A 24,693-nucleotide genomic window follows, 5' to 3' on the forward strand; every position below is an offset into this window, starting at 1 on the left:
GGTCTTAACGTTCATTTGAGTTCCTCCCTCTCCATCTGGGGGCACTTGCGCCACATGCGTCACGGAATGGACCTTGGGACTTTTTTATCCACATTTTCCAGCCACTCCATTGATTCCTGGAGAAAGATCTTTTGGGGGGGGGGGGCAAAAATGTATGCCCATGGCAGACAAGGTCTTTCAGCCTGGACACAGTTTCTTTCACTACAGGGCCAAAAAAAGGTGGTTCCGTCAAAGGTGGCATTGATGAAATTGACTTAAATGGCTCCGCAAAATTGCACAGGCGCATCCAGGCATGCCTCCTCATGGAAATGCCTGAACCAGAAGCTCTTGAGGTTCCTTATACTATATTGGAAATTAACCTCATGGAACTATTACATACAGCTGTAGGGTTGCCAACGGAATCTTTAACCTCTGCAGAGATGGTTCCTGAGAGAGTATTTGATAACTCCTTGGTCAAACCTCTCTCTCTGAAGTCTAACAAACTGTGCCAGACAGTTCAGCAAATGCAAATGTCACTGAAGCAGAGAGACACTTCCCTAGTCTGTCCGTCGTCAGTGACTCCTTGTTGGGGGGGTGGACAGTAGAACTCTCATCGGCTAGTTCCTTCTTTGTGGCCCCAGCAATGACCATAGCATCAAGTGGAACCATTTTTCCCAAAACTGTCTTGTCTGCAGGTGGTGCCATTATCCTGTCCGGTCTTCAAGGTATTGGTTCTATGGAGTCAGGCTCCTTCCATGCCAGTCTAGAGATAACATCCATGAGCTCATCAGCGGGCGGAGTCACCCAGGAAGTAGAGCGTCCCGTATCAAAAGCCTCTAGGAGAACAAATTCCTCTGGCTTAGGGTTGGAGGATGCCCAGCCACCTCTCTGTTTCAGGATTTCTAGAATGTCTCCGAAGGGAACATCTTAAGGAGGTGACCGCCTTCGTCGAAACCTGTGTCTTCGGTGACAGACTCCTGTAGGGAGTCTAGGTGCTTCCCCATGCACATCCTTTTCCTGGGTACTTCCTAAGTGGGATGTTCTGAGTAAGTCTCAGAAGAGGAAATCCAAATTCCCTGAAAAGGAGCCTGAGGTTTTGGTACAGGATTAGCACTTTACCAGACTTCTTGTAACTATTATTGTAGCACATAACAGTGCTACCAGCACTAAACGTTCTACAAGGAAATAGCTCCAGTACTTATTATTAATGCCCACCCCCTTCAAGCATGTCTAAAGGTCAGTTCCTTGTGCTTTCTCCTATTAGCCTGGTGAGCCTGGGCATCCTGAGGCAATGTAGCAACTGCCTCATATACACTGACAACCCTCTCCTCTTACCTCCCAACACTCAGACTTGCAAGAGATGGACTTACATATACAAATTGGAAGCCATTCACTCTGCAGCCAAGACCGGAACAGCTGGTCAAGAGGAGAAGGTCAACACTTGCACTACAACACATGGAACACATAACCCTTCAACACCAGCACTGACTTCACATAAAAACACAAACCACACACCCACCTTCGCGGAGGCTCCCAATAAAAATCTACACAAACAGCAGAGACTTCCAAGGCAGAAACGCACTCGACCACCACAACACAACACTAGTCATGAGACATATAACTCTCCTAAACAGTGTACCAATCAACTAAAGCACCTAAGGCAAAACAGCATGTCCAACACACTAATTATAGGTGACTCAACAGTGAGGCACACTGATGTCCCACTCACTAGATTGAATAATAGTCAGCTGCCTGTCAGGTGCCAGGATCCGCCACATAATGCATGCACTCTGGTCCCTCAACAACAGGTACAAATATGACTCTGTCATTGTACATGTAGGTGTGAATGACTTGAGACATACCTCCCTGGACTACAGGAAAAGAGACAGGGAGACGCTCTTGGATTATGTGGCCCAGACGGGTATGAACGTAGCCCTGAGCAGCCTCCTACCATCATCCAGAATGATATCACAGTACAAGCAGAAAATGATTCATTTCAACAATTGGCTAAGTTTCTGGTGTCAGTCTAAGATGATCCAGTATCTGTCTGCCTGGGATGACATGACTGACGGACCTAGATGCTGTGCCAGAGATGGCTTGCATCTGTCAACCCTGGGCTTCCGGACACTGGCAAAGGCTCTTACCACCTCTATAGTGCCTTTTTTAGGCGGTGTTCAGTAGACCAAATTACCACTGTAACAGCTACAAACAAATGCAATCTGAGGGTCATGCTGCTCAACGCTAGAAGTCTAAATCTCAAAATGCACTTGCTCAAAGCAGTCCTTAAAATGGAGAATATTGACATTTGTGCTGTAACAGAGACCTGGTTCAAGGCAGCAGATAGTACCCCTGCACTACCAGGCTATAACTCACTCCATACCTTTCGGCCCCAGAACTTGGACAGATGCTCCAAAGGTGGTGGTGTTTCCATATTCATAAAGGATGCGCATACTTCCTGACTGGTAGCCCAACATGACTCATCAGAGATACTTCAGGTGCAGCTAACATTGGGTAAGACAGCAATTCAGGTTGTAGCCTGCTATAGGTCCCCAAGCACGACCCAAGACTCACACTCCACGTTCCTAAGCACTCTGGAAAATATTAGGGTCCAACCTAACACTCTTATACTTGGCAACTTCAACTTCCCCTCCATTAACTGGGAAAACTACTCATGTACCAATACACTTGCCCAACATTTCCTGGAATTCATTAATTCCAATGCCCTGGACCAGCTCATTCTTACCCCCACTAGAGGTAGCAACATCCTTGACCTGGTCATTAATAACATGGGTGACTGTTGCTCTGTACCAGTAGTCAACTCCTCCCTGGTTAGGTCCGACCACAAACTAATCACCTTGGAAATCCACATCCTTCCCACCCCCCGCAAAGGTAACCACCATGAAAACCTTCTCCAAAGCAAACTTTGGGCTCCTAAAAACAGAGGTGGCTAACTTCACGGCACCCATGCAAATGGAGAACATCTGCATGACCGCCGAACCATACACTAATGCCCTGTAGGAACACGTACACAAATCCATGGATCTCGCCATATCCAATAGAACCAAGGTGCTCTCCTCCAAAAAAAGGAAGTCAATCTGGTGGCACCTGCCATAAACAAACTCTACAACAGGAGGAGGAAACTAATGAGAAATAAGGTGAAGTCTCAAGACTGGAAAAACTCCCTTATCATCCTCAACAAAAAGTTGAGATTCCTCATCAAATCCTCTAAAGCTAGCTATGAAAATAGAACTGCAGCAGATAGTAAAGACAACCACAAGGCCTTCTATAGTTATGTAAAGAATCTCCACGGCAATACCCAGATTTGCTCGGAGTTGCTGCACAATGGCACCTCCTATACCGAACCAACAGATATTGTCAATATACTGGCCGACAGAGTCAATGCCAACTTTATCCCTCTCTTCCCCACCAAAGAACCAATCACAATATCAGTACATTGCCAGGCACCCACTATTACTGCTGCACAGGTTAAAACAGCACTGTCCAAGGCCAAGAATACAGCTTCTATGGGACCTGACAATATCCCTGGCTGTGATCTACATGAACTACAGAGTGAACTGGCACCTCACCTGAATGCCTTGTTCAATCACACCTCAGGCTTTGTCCCTACCGAATGGCGCACTGCTACAGTCAACCCTCTCCACAAAGGGGGAGCGACTACAGACCCTGGGAACTACCGCCCGATTAGCCTGACAAGTCTGATATACAAAGCTATGGAATGCAGCATTATGGACCTAATAAACAAAGATATAGGGAACTTTCAAACTCTGGATCCCACACAGTTTGGTTTAGTGAAAGGTAGATCATGATTGTTCAACCTGGTCGACTTCTTTGAGTCAGTCACCAGAGGTGTGGATGAAGGCAACGTGGTTTATACAGCCTACCTTGATCTGACCAAGGCCTTTGATTCCATTCCCCACTTAGGAATTATAGAAAAACTCACTAAGTTAGGCATCAACCCCTATATCACTAGGTGGGTTGCAAATTGGCTCACAGATAGAACCCACAGTGTGACAGTAGCTGACTCCAAGTCAGACTGTTGACCAGTCACGAGTGGAGTCCCACAGGGTTCGGTCCCAGGCCCTCTCCTGTTTGGTATCTACTTCTCTGAAGTCCATGCCAACACAAAGGGACTCTGGCTGAGAAAGTTTGCACACGATTACAAGTTGGCAGCCATCATTAATTCCCCAAGTGATGTTGACATCCTACAGAAAGGTCTCTCTAAGACAAACGACCAGTGTCAGAACCATGGCCTTAAGCACAATGCCAAAAAATTTGTCGTCATCATCCCCTTTGGGAAAAACCCGGTTCCCATGAATTACCACATCAATGGTAGTCCACTGAACACAGAAGGCATCATAAGAGATCTGGGAACGCAGGTTGACAGCAACCTCTCTTTTGATCATCACATTGCCACTGTGTTTAGAAAATCCTTCTGTGTGGCACATCTCATTACTAAGGGTTTTGCATCCAGGAAGAAAGAGGTCATTGTCTCCCTCTACTCTTCCCTCATTAGGCCAATCAAGTACAATGCCCCATTTGGCATGTACCTCACTATACACCTACACTAACTGGAGAGGCTGCAAAAATACCTTACAGAGAGCATCTTAGACTAAACACTTGTCCTATATGGACAGACTCAAAAAAATTCCAACTATTCTCTGTCTCATATCGCTTACTTAGAGGCGATCTCTGCTTGACTTACAAAGCCATGTCTGACCCAGCTCTGTTAGAAATGCTACATATAAAGAAATCCCAATCCTTCCACACTACACGCTCCAGAGACCTCAACATCATTACCCCAATCAACAGAAAGTACAGTCATGTACACTTACCATAAATGTAGATATTTGAGTGTATTCACTGTTGCAGTCATCACATTTGGGTTATCTTGCCTGCAGGTAGCCCTCAGCCGGCCTGAATACCAGAGTCTTGGGATTTCTTCATCGGATGCTGTCACTTCTTCCATGACGTCAGATCGCCAGGGGTATAAAACATGCAGCCGACGCCATTACATCAGTTTTTCTTGCCCCAGATGTTAGGTGCCCCCACAATAGGAAGCAATTATATGCTGCTTCCCAGCAAAAAGCAAATACACATAGCATAAGATATGCCAAACTAAAAAGGATAGGTGAAAGCAAAGACAATTGGATGGAGGGTGACAAAGACTGCAAAGTGAATACACTCGAACATCTACATTTATGCTAAGTGTACACACAACTGTTCTATGTTTTTTGTGTTTCATTGCTGCAGTCATCACATTTGGGTAGATTCCCAAAGCTAAGGAAGGGTGGAGGTAGATTAAGAAGCATTAGGGCTGGCAATCAGGCCCTGTAAGATTGCTGTGGCAAATCCAGCTCTGGATTTAGAAAAGATAGGCAAGCGGTAATGCTTGGTGAAAGTATGTACAGAGCTCCAAGCTGCAGCTTCCAGGATGTCCCTGGTAGGGACTCCTCTGAGAAATGCAGTACAGGTAGATACAGCCCTAGTGGAATCTGTTTTGATCTCCTGTGGGGTAGGTTTTCCATGGTGCTTGTAACAGAAAAGAATGCAATGGGCTATCCATTTGGAAATGGTTTGCTTTGAAATGGCCTTCCCCTCTGCCCCTGCAGCAAAGCTGACTAGCAGCTGGTCAGATTTTTTGAGAGGCTTAGTCCTGCCCAAATAGAATCTAAGCTGTCTGTGCACGTCCAGAGAATGCAGTATCCTTTCCCCTTTATTCTGAGGATTAGGGAAAAAAGTAGGCAAATGAATGGACTGGTTTAAAGCCACACTAGACATCACCTTGGGTATAAAAGATGGGTTAGTCCTGAGGGAAACCCTGTCCGCATGGAAGATAATGAAGGGTTCCATTGCCATAAGGGCCTGCAGTTCAGACACTCTTCTTGCTGAAGTGATGGCTACAAGTAAAGCTGTTTTCCCAGAGAGGAATTTTAACTCTGCTGTAGCAGCCGGTTCAAAGGTGGGAAGAGTAAGTTTTTCCAATACAAAATTAAGATCCCAGGCTGGAGTGGGAGCTCTCCTGGGGGTCTTAAATTTTTGACCCCTCTAAGGAACTCTTTTACCAGAGAATGAGAGAAGAGGGGTGGGCTCGGTATTATAATGAGCTGAGATGGCTGAGGCATGAATCTTAACTGAAGAGAAGGATAGGTCCTTGTGGAGCATTTCTGTTAAGTAATCTAGTATATGAGGTAAGCTGGGCCCATCCCCTGAGACTGGGTCCAGGAACAGTATCTTTTGCACTTTTCTGAATAGGATTTTCTAATACTAGGCCTTCTTGCCTCAATAATGACATCTAGCACCTGCTTACTGAGGGTTGCTAGAGGTGAGCTCAAAGGATTAGCCAGGCTGCAAGATTCAGGGTTTGAAGCTGAGGGTGCAGAATCTGGCCCACCTGCTGAGACAGCAGGGAAGGGGTCTGAGGCAGGTGCCATGGTTGTAGCACTGTCAGACTGCGCAAAAGAGGGTACCAGTGCTGGCGTAGCCAGTCTGGTGCAATCAGGATTGTCCTTGGCTTGTCCTGTTTGATCTTTAGTAGAACCTTCAAGAGGAGAGGCAGAGGGGGAAAGGCATAGACTGAGAGGCTTTCCCAGGTAAAGGACAGGGCATTCACATTCCAAGCTTGACTGTGAGAAGTGCTGGTGCAGTATTTTCAACTGGTAGTTTTGAGGGAAGGCAAACAGGTCCACCTCTGGTGCCCCCCCCCCCATCTGTTCCTCAAAAGCTTGAATATTTTGGGTTCCAGTTTCCAGTTGTGTGGGTCCATGAGATTTCTGCTTAAGTCGTCTGCCAGTGAATTTAGTTTGCCTGGTAGGAATTGAGCTTGTAGGTGCACTTGGCTGCTCAAGGCTGTGTCCCACAGAGCCATGGCTAGTCTGCAGAGTGGGTAGGAATGGGTTCCCCCCTGCTTGTTTATGTACCATATAACTGTGGTGTTGTCTACCTTTACCAATAGTTGCCCTGGTAGAATGAGGTCTTTGAAGGCTGTCAGAGCATTCTGTACAGCTAACATTTCTTTTTGATTGATATGCAGGTGCATCTGCTTTGGGTTCCATTTGCCCTGAATGCACTGCCCTGCCATGTCAGCCCCCTATGCATAGTCTGATGCGCCTGTTGCTAGGGTTTGGGCAGCAGGGGGTAGAGTGAAAGGAAGTCCCTTGTTGTGGTTGCAGGCCTCTGCCCACCAAAGGAACTCTGCCCTTAGACAAGGAATTATAGTTTCCAGGTCTTGAGAATGTTGACACCATTGACTTTTTAGATACCACTGACGTTTCCTCATATGCAGTCTTGCATATGGAATCAACATAATGCAAGAGACCATGAACCCCAGAGCTTGCAGTATTTTCCTTGCAGATAGCTGGATATTTGTGGCCAGTAGGTTGAAATAGGTTGTCAAATAAATCTGTTTCTCTGGAGTGAGGAATGCCATCTGGGAAGTTGTGTTCAAGCTTGCTCCCAGGAATACAATCTGTTGGCAGGGTACTAGGTGTGATTTATTTTTGCTGATGGTGTACCCCTGTGAGGTTTGAAATCCCTTTACAAATGCCAGGTGCTGTAATTAGTAAGTCCTGGCTTTGAACCTGAATCAAGCAATCGTCCAAGTATGGGTAAATCTGAATACTTATCTGCCTGCAAAATGCAATGGCTGGAGCTAGGCACGTTGTGAATACCCTGGGCGCAGTAGATAAGCCAAAGGGAAGTGCAGAGAACTGCCATGAAGTATAGGTATTTTCTGCAAGATTCTCTTATAGGGATGTGCAGGTAAGCTTCTTTTAAGTCTAGGGTTGCCAGCCAGGAATTCATGGCTAGCATAGGAAGCAGCTGTTGGAGAGTTAGTATTTTGAATTTTCGAAAAAACAGAAAGGTGTTGAGAATAGACAGATCCAGGATAGGACACCAGGAGTTTTCTTTTCCGGGAACCAGGAACAGACTGGAATAAAAGCCTTGTCCCCTTTGTTCTGCTGGAACAGGTTGAATAGCCTTGATGCTGAGGAGAGAGAGTACTTGCTTTTGGGCCTTCGCCCACTGGTTTGGGGGGAGGTCTGGCCATCCACTTAAGGTTGGGAGTGAGTGGAAGTGGAATCTGTATCCTAGAGAAACGATGTTTAAAGCCCATTTGTCTTGGGTAATGTATTCCCAGTTTTTTGCATGCAGGGCGAGCTTTCCTCCTAAAGGTGCAAGTAGTTGAGCAAGGCTTGGAGGAGTTAAGGATAAGTCATTGTGCAATTTTACCATAGGGGGGTGGCTTACTACATACTGCTTTGGACGTGGGAGCACCCCACTGCTTAGATCTGTGCATAACCCGAGACTGAACTCTTGGTGGTCTGCTGCCCCTGGGTTTGGGCTAAGAAGGCCTGAAAGGGACTGGAAAGGGCCAGTTTTTTGAAGGCCAATGCCTACTGAATCTAGGTGGCTGCAATTGTAAGAAATCTTTTACAGTTTGCATAGATTTAGCTTTTTTCCTCCATCCTTTTGAGGACTTCTGCTTTATTGCCAAATAGGCACTCTTGGTTTAAGGGTGCATCCAGTAATTTTGCTTTAACATGATCTGGCAAGTTTTGTTCCTTAAGCCAAGCATGCCTTCTAAGTACAGACCCAGTGACAGCAGCCCTGCAAGATGCTTCTAAAGCATCAAAACCACACTGCAAAGTAGGTTTACCAACTTGGTCAGCAGAATGCATTAACTCTTGTAAATCTTTGTGTTCTGCACAGTCAGGAATCGACATAATTTTCTGTTTAATTAGCCCCATAATATGCTGCTGATACTTTAACATATGAAACTGGCAATTTAAAGCCCTAATGGCCAAAGTAGCAGAGGTGTTTACCTTCTTACCCCATCTGTCTAAAGCCCTAGAATCCCTGTCAGAAGGGGTAGGATTTTTGGCAGTAATAGCCTTACTGCCTTTTGGTCCTTGGGAAATGGTCTCTGGATCCGCAGTAGGATTCTTGAAAAGGAATTTGTGAGAGTCAGGTACTCTATAGTACCTGTCAGGTTTCCTGGGAGCTGGAGGCAAAGTATCTGGGGTAAGGCTGGATTCCAAGAAAACATCATCTACAATCTCCAGAACAGGAAGGACAGCTAGAGGCCTGTGCTAGGGCAGGTTTAAAATTTCCTGAGTCTCTTTTTGGACTGAGAACAGTCCTGTCTTTCCCAGTGGAAATGCTCCCTAAGGGTATGCAAGGTTTCACCAAAAGAAAAATCTTCTGGAGGGGAAGCAGAGGGAATGGAATCCTCTGCATCAGAATCCTCATAGGTAGATAAGAGTATGTCCTGGTAGTCAGAAGGAATAGAAATATCAGATTCCTGATCAGAAGAATCAGAAGGAAAATCAGTTCTAGGTCTCTTAGAAGGGGAAGGCTGGCTTCCCCTAATTAAAGTAATAAGGTCTTCAGCCATTCTAATCATTTGTTTTTGAGGCATGTGGGCCTGAGAATGTGTTTTGGTCGTCTGTTTCCTAGGCGTAGTGCGAAATTTAGGCCTGAGGAATTCGGTATTTTTGGCTTGAAACGAAGTCACCGGTTTAATATGAAAATCTGTAGGCCTGAATACACCCTCAGAAGCCAGTGCTTGCACAGTGGCTCCGGACTCATCCAAGGTAGAGACATCCGCAGGTTCCATAGTTGAAGACGCATCTCGCGGCATACCTGACTCCGAATGGGTCTCAGTAGGGACCTGCGAATCTGTAGAAGTGGGTATCAGGGGCTGCGAAAGCGCCTCACTGAGTACCGGTGGACTGGCGACTAGCTTAACGGAAGCGCTGTCGGCAGTTTTGGACCTATGCTGTCTGTCTTTATCCTTACGTTTCTTTTTTTTTTTTTTTTAAAATTGGTAGTCTGATGGCTTAACGAAGCCATTTCGGGGTACGAAGATAGAGAGTGAAATTATTTAGCTACAAAAATAGCCAGACGACGAATAGTTCGGGCATTGAGCAAGGCACAAAACTGACAGCGAGGGACGTCGTGGTCTGGGCCTAAACAGGTGACGCAGTAAGAATTAAACTCTCTATGAGGTATTTGCTTACCACAGGGAAGACCATTATTAATTTTTTCTGACATTGGTTAGAGCAAGAAAAAAGTATCCCCAAAGGGGTACTTATCTTTTTGAAGACTTCAGTTCTGAAACACAAAAATGAAAATTTCAGGAGTCGGGCGACCGGCACTTGGGAACTGCTTCTGCTTCGGGCACCGCATGGCAAGAAAGACTTGATGTAATGGCGTCGGCTGCATGTTTTATACCTCTGACGACCTGACATCATGGAAGAAGCGACAGCATCTGATGCAGAAATCCCAAGACTCTGGTATTCAGGCTGGCTGAGAGCAACCAGCAGGAAGATAACCCAAATGTGATGACTGCAACAGTGAAACATGAAGAACATCAAGCTGGAGGGATAGGTTAATAACTCAGAGACTGCCCATGCTATGGAATAGACTTCCCATACATGTCAAGCAGAGTGCCTCACTGGCCCTCTTCAAGAGGGATCTTGATGAGTGGATGGGAAATAGAAAATTCACCCCAGGGATCACTCCAGTGGCTCTACTTGATGGAGGCACTGGGAACTAAGGATGGGTGGCACGATGCCAGGGTAATCCTATGGCTAGGCTTGTAAAGGCCCCAGGGCCATTAGCCTAGTACACACTTATGAACCTATGTTCCTATGGAGAGAACTGTTGAGGCTGTAGGCGCTGGGGTATCATCATGGAATAAGTAGAATCCGAGGGGGAAGGTTCCATCAGGACTGCCAAGACAGCGAACACTGTCTTCGCAGCCTCGAAGGCAGAGCTCGAAGGAGCCAGACCAGAGGCACTGATCCAAAAAAACAGGTTTCCAAATCATCCCTTATCTCCCATTTGTCATTACTGCCCAAGAGGAAGAAGCCAGAGATGAACTGCCCAGTGCCAAGGAACAGACTACTTCGAAAACTTCTGAGTGGAATTGCTACATCCTGCACTCTTCAGCCAGGCTTTGGCTGTGAGAGATCTCTGGATCTGAAAAGATCAGAGGTTTCAGAGACGATGTTGGATCCGAAGATACAAAAGTCTTCTGATCTGCGACTGACTGATCCAGGTGACTGTGATCCTGAAGCTCTAAGACAAGAGATGGTGCCAGAGTAGGAACTTCCAGGGGTGGTGGGGTTGAACATCAGGCAACCTGATCCAGAGGTGTAGGCATCGAGGGAAAACCAATCTGCCCCTGTCCCGAGAGGATCTTCCTCATCACTCTTCTCCACTTCTTCTGAGAGACTTCTGGAAGAATGAGTAGAGTAAATGGGGGGGGGATGCTAGTCTCTACAAAAAAGGAGATGGAAGTTTGTCTGGTACTGGGTCAACCGACAGAGAATATCTTGTTCTAGGACAGTATAGAGTTTCTGAAGGTTGTATCTGATCTGACTTGGATTGTGCCAGAACCATAGTAATCGTTTTTTAAGTTGTAGGATCCAAAGAAGCAGGTGGCTCCTGAATTTTCATCTTCTTCTGATTTGGGGTCGAGACCAGATGTTTAGTACCCCTTTTCCAGGAAGATTTTGATGAGGTGGAAGGCTTCGACTTTGGAGACTGGGATATGGCTTCTCCAAGAGGAAGGAAGGAGACCTTTTACTATCAGCTTGTTTTTATAGTCAGTTAAGGCTCGCAGATTAAATCCCTGGCAAATCAAACAATCTTCCTATAAGTGTAATGGACCGAAGCAGTACACACAAAGGGAGTGTGCATCCAAGAGAGGCAACTTATATCAACATTTGGAACATTTCTTGAAACCTGCAGGTTTGTCACTCATCATGTCATGTGTGCAACCACACTAATAAAAGATAAATCTTAAGGTAAGATCATTCAAAAATGCAAGCAACTCTTTTTTTTTTTTTTGTTAAACTGGAAGAAGAAAGCAGAGGAATACCAGCAATGGTATGAAGAACTACAATCAGGTCATAAGAGAAAGGAGGAAGGGAGCAGAAAGACAGCAGAACCACCGCAACACTCTAAGATGGTAGAAGAGAGGGACGGCAAGGAAATACCAACAATAGTATGTCAGAAATACGACTAAATCATAAGGGCAAGGGGGGGGGAAGGCAGAGAAGATTCTAAACCAGAAAAAAAACAGTAAAGGATTAAAGTTGACAGGTAATCTAAAGAAAAAACTGTTAAATAGAGAAATTATGAAGAAAATTTTTTTTTACTTATCCAAAAAGCTTGAGAGAGACTGGCAGGCCATGTCTGTTAGCTATAAGCGGCAAATGAGATCTGGGGAAACTGACATGGTGTGCTGTGGGGAAGGGAGAAGCTTGAGTGATCTGGTGGCTGCAAGCTTTACCATCGTCCAAGTCAGATCCGAAGAACATGATTTAAACCCATTCATTGAGGATAAAATTACAATTGACAGCAACAGATCTAATTTTTCTTGAGGACTGGAGCACCTCAACTGAAGTGACTCCATACCTGTTTCAGCACAGTACATCTCAGACTGTCAACCTCACAACTCAAGACAGCAACTGCTAACAAATGAAACACTTGATAGAACTCATTTGTTAATACATGCTAACTTCTGCGAGTCTGCTGTGACAGCATTGCAATTATGTTTCTATCCCCTCCAACCTAATCATGGTGCTTGTTACTATATTTTTGTCCCTTCTACTCATGTCATAACTAATAATCTTTGTATACTCATTTATTAATTTTCTTTAATAACTGCTGTGGTGGTACAGCGGTTGCGTTGTTGCCTCACAGCAAGAGGTTCTCCCGTTCGTTTCTCAGCTAGTGTGCGGGGAGTGCCTTCTGTGTGGAGTCTGCATGTCCTCCCCGCGGTCACGTGGCCTCCGAAAGACATGCATGAATGGGTGTGCCTTCGCTGAAGGTTGGGTGTCGGGCTGGCAACTCGGCACCACAAAAACCTACTGCCAATCTTTAGCGGACCGGAGTTCCGCTGTGGCGACCCCCTTACCGGGAAAAGCCGAAAAGACAAACAAACATAAACTTAAGATTAAACTTCCTGTGAATGCCCACTGTTTGTGGTTTTGTTCTGACTATGGGTACGGGTCATGGTGCAAAAGGCCAGTTCACTTGCCTAGTTATCAAATAAAATTAAAAAAAATAAGTAAACAAAGCTGAATATACCCGCAAGGTAATCATCAGTTGTGTTAAGGATAATCATTACATCCTTGCCACTGCACACCTCCCTCCATCTACTACACCCACCACTATGCTTGAGCGGACAAGTGAAACAAACAGCACAGAAACTGCGCAATAGAGAGTACTACCAATAAGGTAGGAATTTAATATTTTTTATTGCATTACTGTGAGCTACAATTTAAGTTCTTTTCTGCAGTAAGTGATATTACAGGAAATAGAAAACTAGCTGACACTACCCACAGAAGGAAGCAAGGTATTTTATTCTGGCCTGTGTGTAAAACTGAATGAAAATCTACATACCTCTTCTGTCTAGGGAATTTCATGACAAGCTGCACATATGCACCAAAGATGGCATGCAAAGAAAGGTCTGTGATGGACCCAATTGGGTATCAAATAAGGGTCCCTAAGGATGAAATCACACACTATGATCCCACGTCCCACCAAGAGATAAGCAGCTGTATTACTCAGACTACACATCAGATTTAGCTCCCTGTACTCACTTCATAACAAGATCTCCACAACTTAAGTCACAGTTATCATCCCCTACTTTCAATTAAAGGCTACACATCAAATTCAGAGGTGATTCTAAATTTCTTACCTTTCTCAAGCGATGAACTCGCATCAAGTTTTAGTCTCTCTCTCCACGTAAGCTTGACAGAGGAGCTGTCATCGTTAATGCTTTCAGTTAATGTCTCTCTGCTACTTGCAGATATTCTTGATAAGTTTAGATCTTGCATAGGAGAACCATGTTCCAACTTGCTTGATTCAAAGTCTGCTGCAACTGCCAAAGAAGCTACTTCTGTGGTAACATCTGGTTTTCCTACAAACATTTAAACACATTTAAGCTACATAATGCATTTTTTCACCAATTAAGTACGAAAAAAGTTCAGAACCACTAAAAGAAAAGTATTACTATGTGCTAACAGAATGATTACTTATAGTTTTCAATTTAGTAGCAAAGAGAAAGAATATGAAAAAAGCCTCATTTGTCAAACATTTTGCATGCATTATGCCTGAGCTTTAACATCAGCTAAACTGGCATTTTCTATCATTTACTAAGTAGTAAAACTCTACTTTTTAAATGCCTCGCCTTTTAGTTCTGGCACTTGATAATCTAAAGATTTCAATCAAACCAAAACCAAGTATCCATAAAGGAGTCATTAGCAAGTTTTATGGTTGGTTATTTCTCTCTAACAATCAAATATGTAATATTCTTCCAGATGCTCCTGTACTCATGAACAGGTGTCATGATAACATACCACAATGCAACTCATTGACTACATCAGCACACTGGCCCTCACATCAAGCAGTTTTTATTTTTTGCCCCATGCACAGTTCAGACTTTGATCTTTGCTAACACAGATAAAACATTTTTCAGTTTGCATGTCATTTGGATTTTCTTGTGCAGAAGACTTAACCATACACAAAAAAAAAAACAAAAAAACAAACAAAACAGCAGCAGGATGAGGTTCCTCAAAGGACTAGTGTGTGTGTGTGTGTGTGTGTGTGTGTGGGGGTGGGGGTGTCAACGATCATGTCCAAGGGATGACCAGAATTTTGGTGCCTGACACTTTGAGGGATTGGTAGGGGCCCAGTGCTTGCAGGAAAAGTCTACAATGACCACTAACCATCCAACCCAATACCATATTCATGAGTGACTTTAATTATCCCACTATTAACTGGGAATCCTATACAATATCAAACGAACATGCGCAGAGATTCCTAGATTTTATAAACACAAACTCCCTAGACTAGATGGTAAAATACACCAACCAGGGATGCAACCATACTAGATCTGGTCCTCACTAATATGGGAGAGTGCTGCACACCCCGTACTGTAATGCTTCCCTGGTAAGATCAGACCACAAAATGGTCTCCTTTGAAGTAAAAAAATAAAACCTGGACCCCCAGCTAAACCGGGAATATTCAGGAACTATTCTAAGGATAACCTCCTGCTATTAAGTGAGAACCTGGCTAAATTTCAAGCCCTTATAAACCCTGAGAACACATCTGCCTATGCATATGATAAAAAATACTCTCATTAAACTAAATAAACAACTCAGAGGACAACTAAAGTCTACCAAAGACAAATTTGAGGTAAGTATGGCCTCCCAGGCCACCATAAAGTATTCTTTAGCTGTGACCGCAACCTCACAGGCAATACACAATTGCGTGCAGAGTTTATTGCAAATGGAGCCACCTATACTGAGCCAGAAGATATAGCAAACCTCCTGGCTGACAAAATCAGCTCCAACTTTACTCCTCTCTCTCCCTCAACCTTCCCTCAGGAAATATCATCAAATATAAATCCCCTACTATCACTAGGGAACAGGTCCTTAATGCTCTCTCTAAGACCAAGAACACTGCATCAATGGGCCCAGACAATATCCCAGGATGCCTTGTAAATAGCATGAAACATGAACTATCAGGGCCTCTGGAATTACTATTTAACTGTAGCCTTCAAATGGGCTTTGTGCCTCATGAATGGAGAAGGCAACAGTCATCCCTCTGCACAAAGGTGGGCCATCTACAGACCCTGGAAACTACAGAACCATAAGTCTCACTAATCTTATATGTAAAGCCATGGAAAGAATTATCATGGAGCTGATCAACAGAGGTATAATAAACCTCTAGACACTGGACCCAACCAAGTTTGGTTTTGTCAAGGGCAGATCATACCTACTCAACTTGGTGGACTTCTTTGAGAAGGTCACCAAAGCAATGGATGAGGGCAAAATCGTTCAAACTGCCTATCTTGACCTTGCTAAGACATTTGACATAATACCCCAACTCAGGCATTGTTGATAAACTCAAGAGGTTAGGTACAAACCCGTATGTCATCTGGTGGTTAGCCAACTGGCTCACAGACAGGACTCAGGAAGTTAGAATTGGGGAGTCCACCTCTACAAAGAGGACAGTCACAAGTGAAGTCCGCCAGGGATCAGCCCTTGGACCACTCCTTTTTGGCATTTACTTCTCAGAAGTAAAGGCCAATGTCAGTGGTCTCTGGCTGACTAAATTTGCATATGACTGCAAATTAGGAGCGGTCAATGAATCTCACATTGACACAAATGTTCTCCAGGAGGGGGTGACACAGACAAACAACTGGTGTCAAAGTCATGGACTAAAACTAAATGCCAAGAAATGCATAACAGTATCCTTTGGGAAGTTATCCATCTCTGGTAACTATCATATTGACAACACACCCCTTAGAGTTGACCCCGTAGTCAGGGAGTTAGGGACACACACACAGACGGTAATCTAGCCTTTGATCATCATGCGTCTACAGTGGTGAGAAAATCATTCTATGTTGCGCAACTTATAAACAAAGGTATGGCATTTAAGTCCAAGGAAGTCATTGTTTTACTGTATTTGGCATTCATCAAACCTATCATTGAGTACAATGCCCCCTTTGGTATGTACCTAACCAGGAATATCCAACTGGAACATCTACAAAGGTTCCTCACTAAAAGAATACACAGTGTAAGTAATATGCCCTATGCAGACCTCCACATAGCCCTATCCCTGTATTCTGTCTCCTACAGGCTTTTGAGGAGAGATCTATGCCTGGGGTACAGGCCATTGTCAGACCCCACTCTGATGGAGCTCATGCATACCCACAAAACAAACAGTACAAGAATTACCCATTCTAAAGACTTAAACCTTTCCTGTGATATAAATATGACCTGCTGCAGAGAAAAGTATGCCTCCCAAAGACTACCCAGTCTATGGAACAGGCTCCCCATTCATGTGAAGCAGAGTTCCTCCCTAATCCAATTCAAGTGCAACTTGGACAACTGGATTGGAAACCAGAAATTCATCCTTGGTTTGGCACCTATGTCTCTGATGCAAACAGGTAACCTGTAAATGGTTTATCTCCCAGGCCTTTGCTTACACTTATCAAGGGTATCAAGAGATTTGGGATGCAAGGCTAGGCTTAAAAAGGTCCTTGTGGTCGTTAGCCTAGTAAACACATATGAACCTATGAACACCCATGCCTCTCAAACATGATTATCCCAGAATGAGATCATTCTAGTATTCCACTTCCAAAGATACCAAGAGACATGGAGAACATATACCCCCCAGCTGCTCCCCTGGGGGTACCAACCAGGGATGATCACACTACTTTTCCTCTGTTGAAACATACAGGTTCTGCCCCCTCCATGCCTAAATATAAGAACACGCTCCTCAAATCAAATCATGGATGGAGGACACATGGAGACAATGTTTCACCTTCCAGAGCTCCCCATTCCTTAGCAGAGAAATTATGCAGTGACCTTGCACTAACCCAGATGCATATTTTACTTTGCGAACTTAAGTCATGATGTGGGTTTTCACCTTTGGAAAACTTTAACAGGGATACTACACCCTAGGCACAGAACAGAACTCAATTCATGAGCCTGGTGTACAAGTGGGACTTTGGCTAAACAAAGCCAGAATCCCCATGTGCATTAAATGTATATTTGTTCAAGTCCTTGCGCTACTATGGCAACAAACCTGTTGCACTGTTCAGGACTCCTAACCTAGTTAGATCCAAAGGGGAGGGGCGCTGCTGGAGAGGACTTAATTTTTAAAATTTAAAAAACTCAAGCTCCTCATGGGATAACACTGCCATTAGAGAGGACATATAGCATAAGAGGTCTTGTTTGCTCTGTGACAAGGGCTGTTTCTAAGGTCCTGTGTATATCACTTGTGTGTGTTCTGAAAAACAATCTCTCCTTGTTGCCAGACTTTACTGAAATTATCAAGAAAGTCTTAAAGCAACCTCATTCTGTTGTTGCAAGCCAAGGACAACTGGTGCTTTGTACTAACTAAAAGCAAACTGGAGTGAAGATCTTGTTTAAGCACCAAAAAGATGACTACTGTGTGTGCTTGGTGGAAATTTCATTTTCCCAGTGACCACATTCCACTTCTTCTCATCTTGTAGATAAGGCAGGTCAAGAAGGCTTTGAGGATAATGTATGCAGCTCTATTCTATTGGTAGAAATGACAGCCACCAGGAATAAGGTCTTTCAGGACAAAAACTTAAGATCCACTTTTGCAGCAGGTTCAAACAAAAGAATGGTAATATCCCAAAGGAGGGCATGGATCTCTAAGTGAAGGTCAGAGTAAGAAAATGCCTCAAAGGAAGCCTTGAACAATCTAAGGGAACCTATAGGTGGATGAATCTATGTGAAAAGAGGAAATTGCAGCTAAGTGAACATAATAGTGGAATAGCTGGTCCACTTTGACAAAGATGTCCAAGGAAGTCCAAAAGAGATCGAAGGGGAGATGAGTCAATAGGTTTCTCTACAGCCCAAATAGTAAGTCTTTTCCATTTACTTCTATAAACTTTCCTAGTGGAATGCTTCTGACAGGAAGACAAAACATGTACGACGGATGACAACCTGTACTGTCAAACCATCACGGGAACTGGAGACACCATGCGATTATCTTGAGGAATTTAATGTTCAGGGGTGAGGCAGCTGTGATGGGCGAGAAAGTAGATCTAGATCGAGCCCAGAACCCAAGGTAGGTGATTTAGATAAAGCCAATGGATGGGAAACCACACCTGTCGAGGTCAGTAATGGGCTATGAGGATTACCCTGACCTTAATTTTTGATGCTTTCTGTAAGAACTATGGAATCAGATGTGTCAAGGGAAAAGTGTAAAGGACAACTGAGCACCAGGGATGTGTTAGAGCATTTCCAGGTGACTTCCCTACACGGGAAATTACAGTGAAAATGTTGCATTTGGTGTTGTGGGGAAGAGGCAAAGAAATCGCAACATGGTTGGCCCAATGGTTGAAAATCCACTCTGTTACTGAGGAGCTGAGGGATCACTCATGAAAGAGCAAAATCGATCTGCTCAACCTGTCCACTAGTATGTTGGATTTCCCCAGGATATGATTTGCAGTTAGAAAGCAATGAAGATATCGTTCATTGCCACATTCTCATGGCCTCTCAACACAGAGGATAAGATCAGGATCCACCCTAACTGTTGATGTACCAGACAACTGCCATGTTGTCTATATGGAGATCACACCTAAGGGGAGAGAGTCCTGAAAGACCTGTAATGCTAGCAGAACTGCTCTCAACTCTAACATAGGGCCTCTGTCTGAGACCGCATGCTTTGAACAGTCTTTCCAGATAAGCCCCTCCCCCCCCAAGCTGGAAAGTGTTTGTGGTCACTGTGGCTTGGGGAATGGAGAAAGGGGAAAATAAAAGGTTATCCCTAACAAGTGGGGACTCTTGCCACCACTGGATGTGTGTCCTGCAGAAGAGATGACAGACCAGAACAAACTTGGACATTTCCACCTGCCCATTCACTATTCTGAAAGCTAAGGCAGTAGACGTATAAACTTTCTTCCCAAACCTATCAAAGGCTTTTCAATCTTTGTCAATAACGTTTTAGGCAGAAGATGGCTTTGACAGAAAAATCACTGCAGAGAAAATTGTATGTCTGAGGAACCTGTCATAATTTATCAGACTTCCGGGGCTGGGGCAGACGGCAGATGACTGACTGTCAGGCAAACTGCTGACTGCTGGCTGCAAATAAAGCATTCTTTAATGTAGGCAAAAGAGGAGGAAAAGCTGCAGGTTGAGGAAAATCACACTGTAACAAATCAAATCTTTCCTGGTATTCTCGTTTCTTTTTGTTACCACCAAAATAACTATCATTCTGGCAACAGTATCAGAAAAAGACAACTCTTCAGGTAGGGAATCTGAAGAAAAACTTTCCACAGATTCAGACTCCCCATTCTTGTACAGTAGGTACTTGAGAAACGTAATGCACATCTAATCCCTGTCCCTCAGACTGAGCACAAGAACTAGAGACAGGAAAATATTTTCCTTTTTAAACTGAGGGAAAACTCAAAATGTAAAAAATGGACTGAAACAAACCCTTAGTAAAACTCAGCCAACCCTCCTTGTTTTTCCTACAAGATATAGATGAAGAAAAATGCCTGTGTTTTATTTTCCTGGTGGACTCCCCAGAAAAAAAAACAAAAAAAACTTCACTCTGATGAATGCTCCTCTGTTCGCTCCTCCAATGCCAGGAAGGGAGAGAGGACATACCTGCTTCTCTGCACTTTATGGCTTACTGAACAGCAACACCAGAGAGGCAGAGAGAGAAAGCAATAAGCAGTCAAAGGTAGCAGAAATGGGTACAGCAGAGTCACTCATCAACAGCTGAGGCAAAAAGGAAGACAGCTTCAAGACTAAAGCCTTCCATACAACTTTCTTCTTCTTCTTGCTTATCAAGGAAGAATCAAAAAGCCGTAAGCCTGGTCCAAGTCTCAACACAATAAGAGTCTGACAAGTGGGTAGTGGAGCTTTGATAAGTCAGTCTTAATTCCGGACTTAAAATTTTAGTTTTGAGATAAACATTTTTGAGTAACTACTACCAAAAGCACTAGCTGTAGACTCTTGGAACAAAGAAAGATAAACTTTTCCCTCATTAAGAACTGGTAGAAGGCATTACCCAATGGGGTACTTATCTACTCAGCCTTGAAAAAGTGCTAGCTGAAAGATGATCACTTGAAGCTCACATGAACAGTGTACTTAGCAAGAGATTTCTGAAGCTGTGCCACCGAAATCTCTGATTTTATACCAGTCTCTTCGAGATGTACATCAGTTAAGGTGAGTGGAAGGTGCCAAAAAATTTTGGAAACTGTATGGTCATCCAGTATTTGTCAGGCTATGTCCCATAAAGCTTAGGCTACTGCAACAGTGATCTAATGATGAACATCTACTTTACTTGACAATGTCTCCACAAACAAAGGACTGATATGAAGTTAGACTCTGCTCTCAGTATTTATCTACAAAAAAACAGCAGGAAGTTTCTAACAGAGCACTTGCTACCTTTTTTGCCTCAATAAATAACAAAGCCACTGCTGGAATAACAAAGTCATGACAGGAAGAAAAACCTGTCACATGCAGCTCCACTACGAAATTACAAAGGTCAAGAGATATAGGTGTCTGAATGTAGTAAATAGGACCTATAAGTTGATCAAGTGGGGTGTACTGGGTACTAATTTGCACACTTGGAAGTTACTTGGTATGTTATACCAAACTCATGAAAGGCTTTATGGTATTTACAGCCACACCAGGTCCTAAGGTGAGCCAGATGATGCATCACTGGGGGGCAGGGGTGACTTGAATTGGTCAGAAAGTGCAGTTGTGTACACTTACTGTAAATGTAGATACAAGTGTATTCACTGTTGTAGTCCTGATCTGTGGAATTTCCTGCTGTGGAAGCCCTTGACCAGCCTGACTACCAGAGACTATTTTTTCCTTTCCTCCTGAAGCTGGACACCTTATCTAATATCAGTACACTTGGGTATTAAGGGAGCTGGCCAGCACCATGACCTCAATACTTTCTTTCCCCAAACAAGTAGAAGCCCCTGTATCCTTGAGGTCAGGAGTCTGGGACCCTGTATTCAAGAATAAGCATGAAACAGGAAGTGTGCCACCCTGACAGATAAGGTAAATGCCCCAGCTTATCCCACAGGTCAGAGGGGAAGGGAAAGAATACTGCAACAGTGAATACACTCAAACATCTACATTTATGGTAGGTGTACACAACTGTACTATGTTCTTTGTGTTTCACTGTTGAAGTCCTGACTTGTGGGACGATTCCCAAAGCTGAAAAGGACAGTGGATGGAAAGATTAAGCAGAGGCAAGGATGCCCTGCAAAATGGCATTACCAAATCCTGTTTTGGACTTGTAAAAGGTAGGAAGATGGCAATGTTTGGTGAAGGTATGCATGGACAACCAAGTAGCTGCTTCCAAAATGTCCTTGGTGGTCACCCCTCTAAAAACGACAGTACAGATAGCAGTAGCCCTGGTGGAATGTGTGGCTGCAGCTAAGGAGATATAGTGGGAGATCCATTTGGAAATAGTTTTGAAACTGGTCTCCCATCAAAGCTACTGGCAAAGGCTACAAAAAGTTGGTCTGATTTCCTGACATTCTGGGTTCTAACTAGTAACAAACTTGCCGATGCACAGCCAAAGAATGGAGGAACCTTTCTCCCTTATTCTGATGGTTATGAAAGAATGTAGTAAGTTTATGATCTAGTTTAAAGAAGTCTCTGTCACCACTTTCTACATAAAGGAAGGGTTGGTCCTGCAAGAAACACTGTCTAGGTGGGGTTAGGAAAGAATGTAGGTAAGTTTATTATCTGGTTTAAAGAAATCTGTCACCACCTTCTGCATAAAGGAAGGGTTGATCCTGCGAGACACACTGTCTACATGGAAAATAATGAAAGGTTCCACACACAAAGGCCTGAAGATCTGACACCCTTCTGGTGGAGGTAATGCCTAGTAGGAAGGCCGTCTTCCAGGTCAGGAATTTTATATCAGCAGAGGCCGCTGGCTCAGAGGGAGGAAGGGTGAGGTCCCGGGGAAGAACATGTGGTTTTCTTTGAGGCTTAATGTGGACAATCCTTTTCAAACTCTTTCATGAGGGGATGTGAAAAGACAGAAGGTTGAGAAGGCAGACAGAAATATCTGAAGCATGGATCATTACAGAGGAGCAGGAGAGACCTTTTTTAAAAAGGCTGCATAAGTATGACAGGATGAAAGGGATCTGAGTTTGATGAGGGTTTTGGCCCACCTGTCTGCACCAAAGAATGAATCTTTTACATTTGGAGTAAGACTTCCGAGTTCTAGGTCTACCGGGCTAAATATCCAGGACCTGCTCGTCGAAGATGGACCCTTTCCATGGGATAAGGGCATCATCCAAGCTGTCAATTTGAGTGTGTGCAGGTTGGTGTGTATTATTGTGCCCCTGCTCTGCATTAGTAGGTCAACTCTCTGTGGCAGCTGCCATTCCTCACACTGTTGGCTAGACTGAGCAATAGAGGGTACCAGTGCTGCCTCGGCCAATCTGGGGCTATCAGAACTACCCTTGGTCCCTTCTTTCCTTAATTTCAGCAATATCCTGGGGAACAGTGGTATTGGGAAGAAGACAAAGGAATAGAACTGCCCAAGGAAAGGAAAAGGAATCTGTCATCTAGAATGACTTCATTTTGTTCCTGGAGCAAAACGTTTTCATATGATCATTTTTTTTGGTGGCAAAAAAGGTCTATCTGTGGCACGCCCCATTTTTCAGCTATGCTCAGAAATACTTCTTGATACAACTGCCAGTCATGGCCAGTCAGGCTCCTGCTGAGGTGGATCCGCTAGTTGATTGGTTTCTCCTGGTAGGTACTGTGCCATGAGGTGCAGCTCTAGAAGTTTGACGTTTCTGAAAGGTCCATGGTTAGGCGATAAAGGGAGCAAGAGTGGGCCACCACTTGCTTGTTTATGTATCACATAACTGTGGTACTATCCGTCTGCACCAGGATGACTCCAGGTTTTCATTTTGTTTAGAAGGCAATAAGGCCTTTTTGGACAGCCAGTAGTTCTTTTAGGTTGATGTTTTTGAACTTGGGAGTCCCATTTTCCTTGAGTTTGGAGGTTGCTGAATCAAGCTCCCCAGGTTTTTTTATGATGCATTTGTTGTTCAGGTTTGGATCTGAAGGATGAACCTGAAGGGAAGGCCCAGATGAGGAAGCATGCTTGGGCCCACCAAGCAAACTCTTTCCTGAGGCAAAGAAGCAGTATTTTTCTGAAGGTGAGAGACTGACACTGTTGGCACTACGCATTTTTGAGATAACACAGCAGCTTCCTCATATGCAGTCTGGCCAAAGGGATCATGAAAATGCAAGAGGCCACATATCCCAGGGCCCTGAGATACTTTCTGGCTGTTAGATATGTCTTGTCCACGACCTTTTTGAAGTAAAGGTTTAGGAGGGTAACCTTGTCTGGAGGAAGGAAAGCCTTCTGAAGAGCCGAGTCCTGTAAGGCTTCTAGAAACACAATCCTGCTTGAGTTGTTTATTTGAGATTTTTGTGTACTGATGGTGACCCCCAACAAGGTTAGTAAGTGTTTGGTATAAAGCAAGTCTGCTTTGAGTTTTTCTAGGCTTGTTGCCTGAATGAGGCAATCGTCTAATTAAGGGTAAATCTGAATTCCCTTTGTCCTGCAGAAGGCTATCCCTGGGGCTAGGCATTCTGTGAAGACCCTGGATGCAGCAGATAATTCAAAGGGCAGAGCACAGAATTGATAGCGCCTCACACCTGCTCTGAAGCATACAAACCCTGTGTGTAGGGACACTGAGGCATGCATCTTTTAGTTCTAAGGTTGTCATGAAGGTGTTGGGGGTAATCATGGGCAGTAGTTTTTGCTGCGTTAGCATTTTCAATTTTGGGACCTGTTAGAAATGGTTGAGCCTTTACAGGTCTAGAATTGGCCTCCAGGTACCTTCCTTTCTGGGAACTAGGAAAAGTCTGGAGGAAAAACCTTTTCCTTGTAAGGATTTTGGTACAGGTTCCACACTGCCCAGAGCACACAGAAGCTCTATTTGGATTAAGGCATTTGTCTTTTGGCTTGGCGGAATGCCTGTAAAGCCAGAGCAATTCAGGGGTTGTTTGAACTTGAGTTTGTAGTCTTTTTGAATGATGTTTAGCACGCATATATCTCTGGTAATGAAAGTTCAGTTCTTGTAGAAAAGTGATAGTCTCCCTCCAGGCTTGGGGGAAGGCTGGAGAAGAG

General features: G+C 44.1%; 1 protein-coding gene across 1 annotated transcript in view; it reads right to left on the minus strand.

The window, feature by feature from the left end:
* LOC122802137 (centrosomal protein of 295 kDa-like) overlaps window positions 1-24,693 on the minus strand; it is a 1,720,043-nt gene that overhangs the window by 993,535 nt on the left and 701,815 nt on the right. Inside the window, exon 7 of the mRNA XM_044071818.1 lies at window positions 13,715-13,936. Within this exon, the coding sequence (XP_043927753.1) occupies window positions 13,715-13,936 (222 nt within the window). The remainder of the gene's footprint in view (window positions 1-13,714; window positions 13,937-24,693) is intronic.

Source organism: Protopterus annectens, chromosome 5.part0, assembly GCF_019279795.1.
Source record: "Protopterus annectens isolate FY-2018-M chromosome 5.part0, PAN1.0, whole genome shotgun sequence".
Classification (NCBI taxonomy): domain Eukaryota; kingdom Metazoa; phylum Chordata; order Ceratodontiformes; family Protopteridae; genus Protopterus; species Protopterus annectens.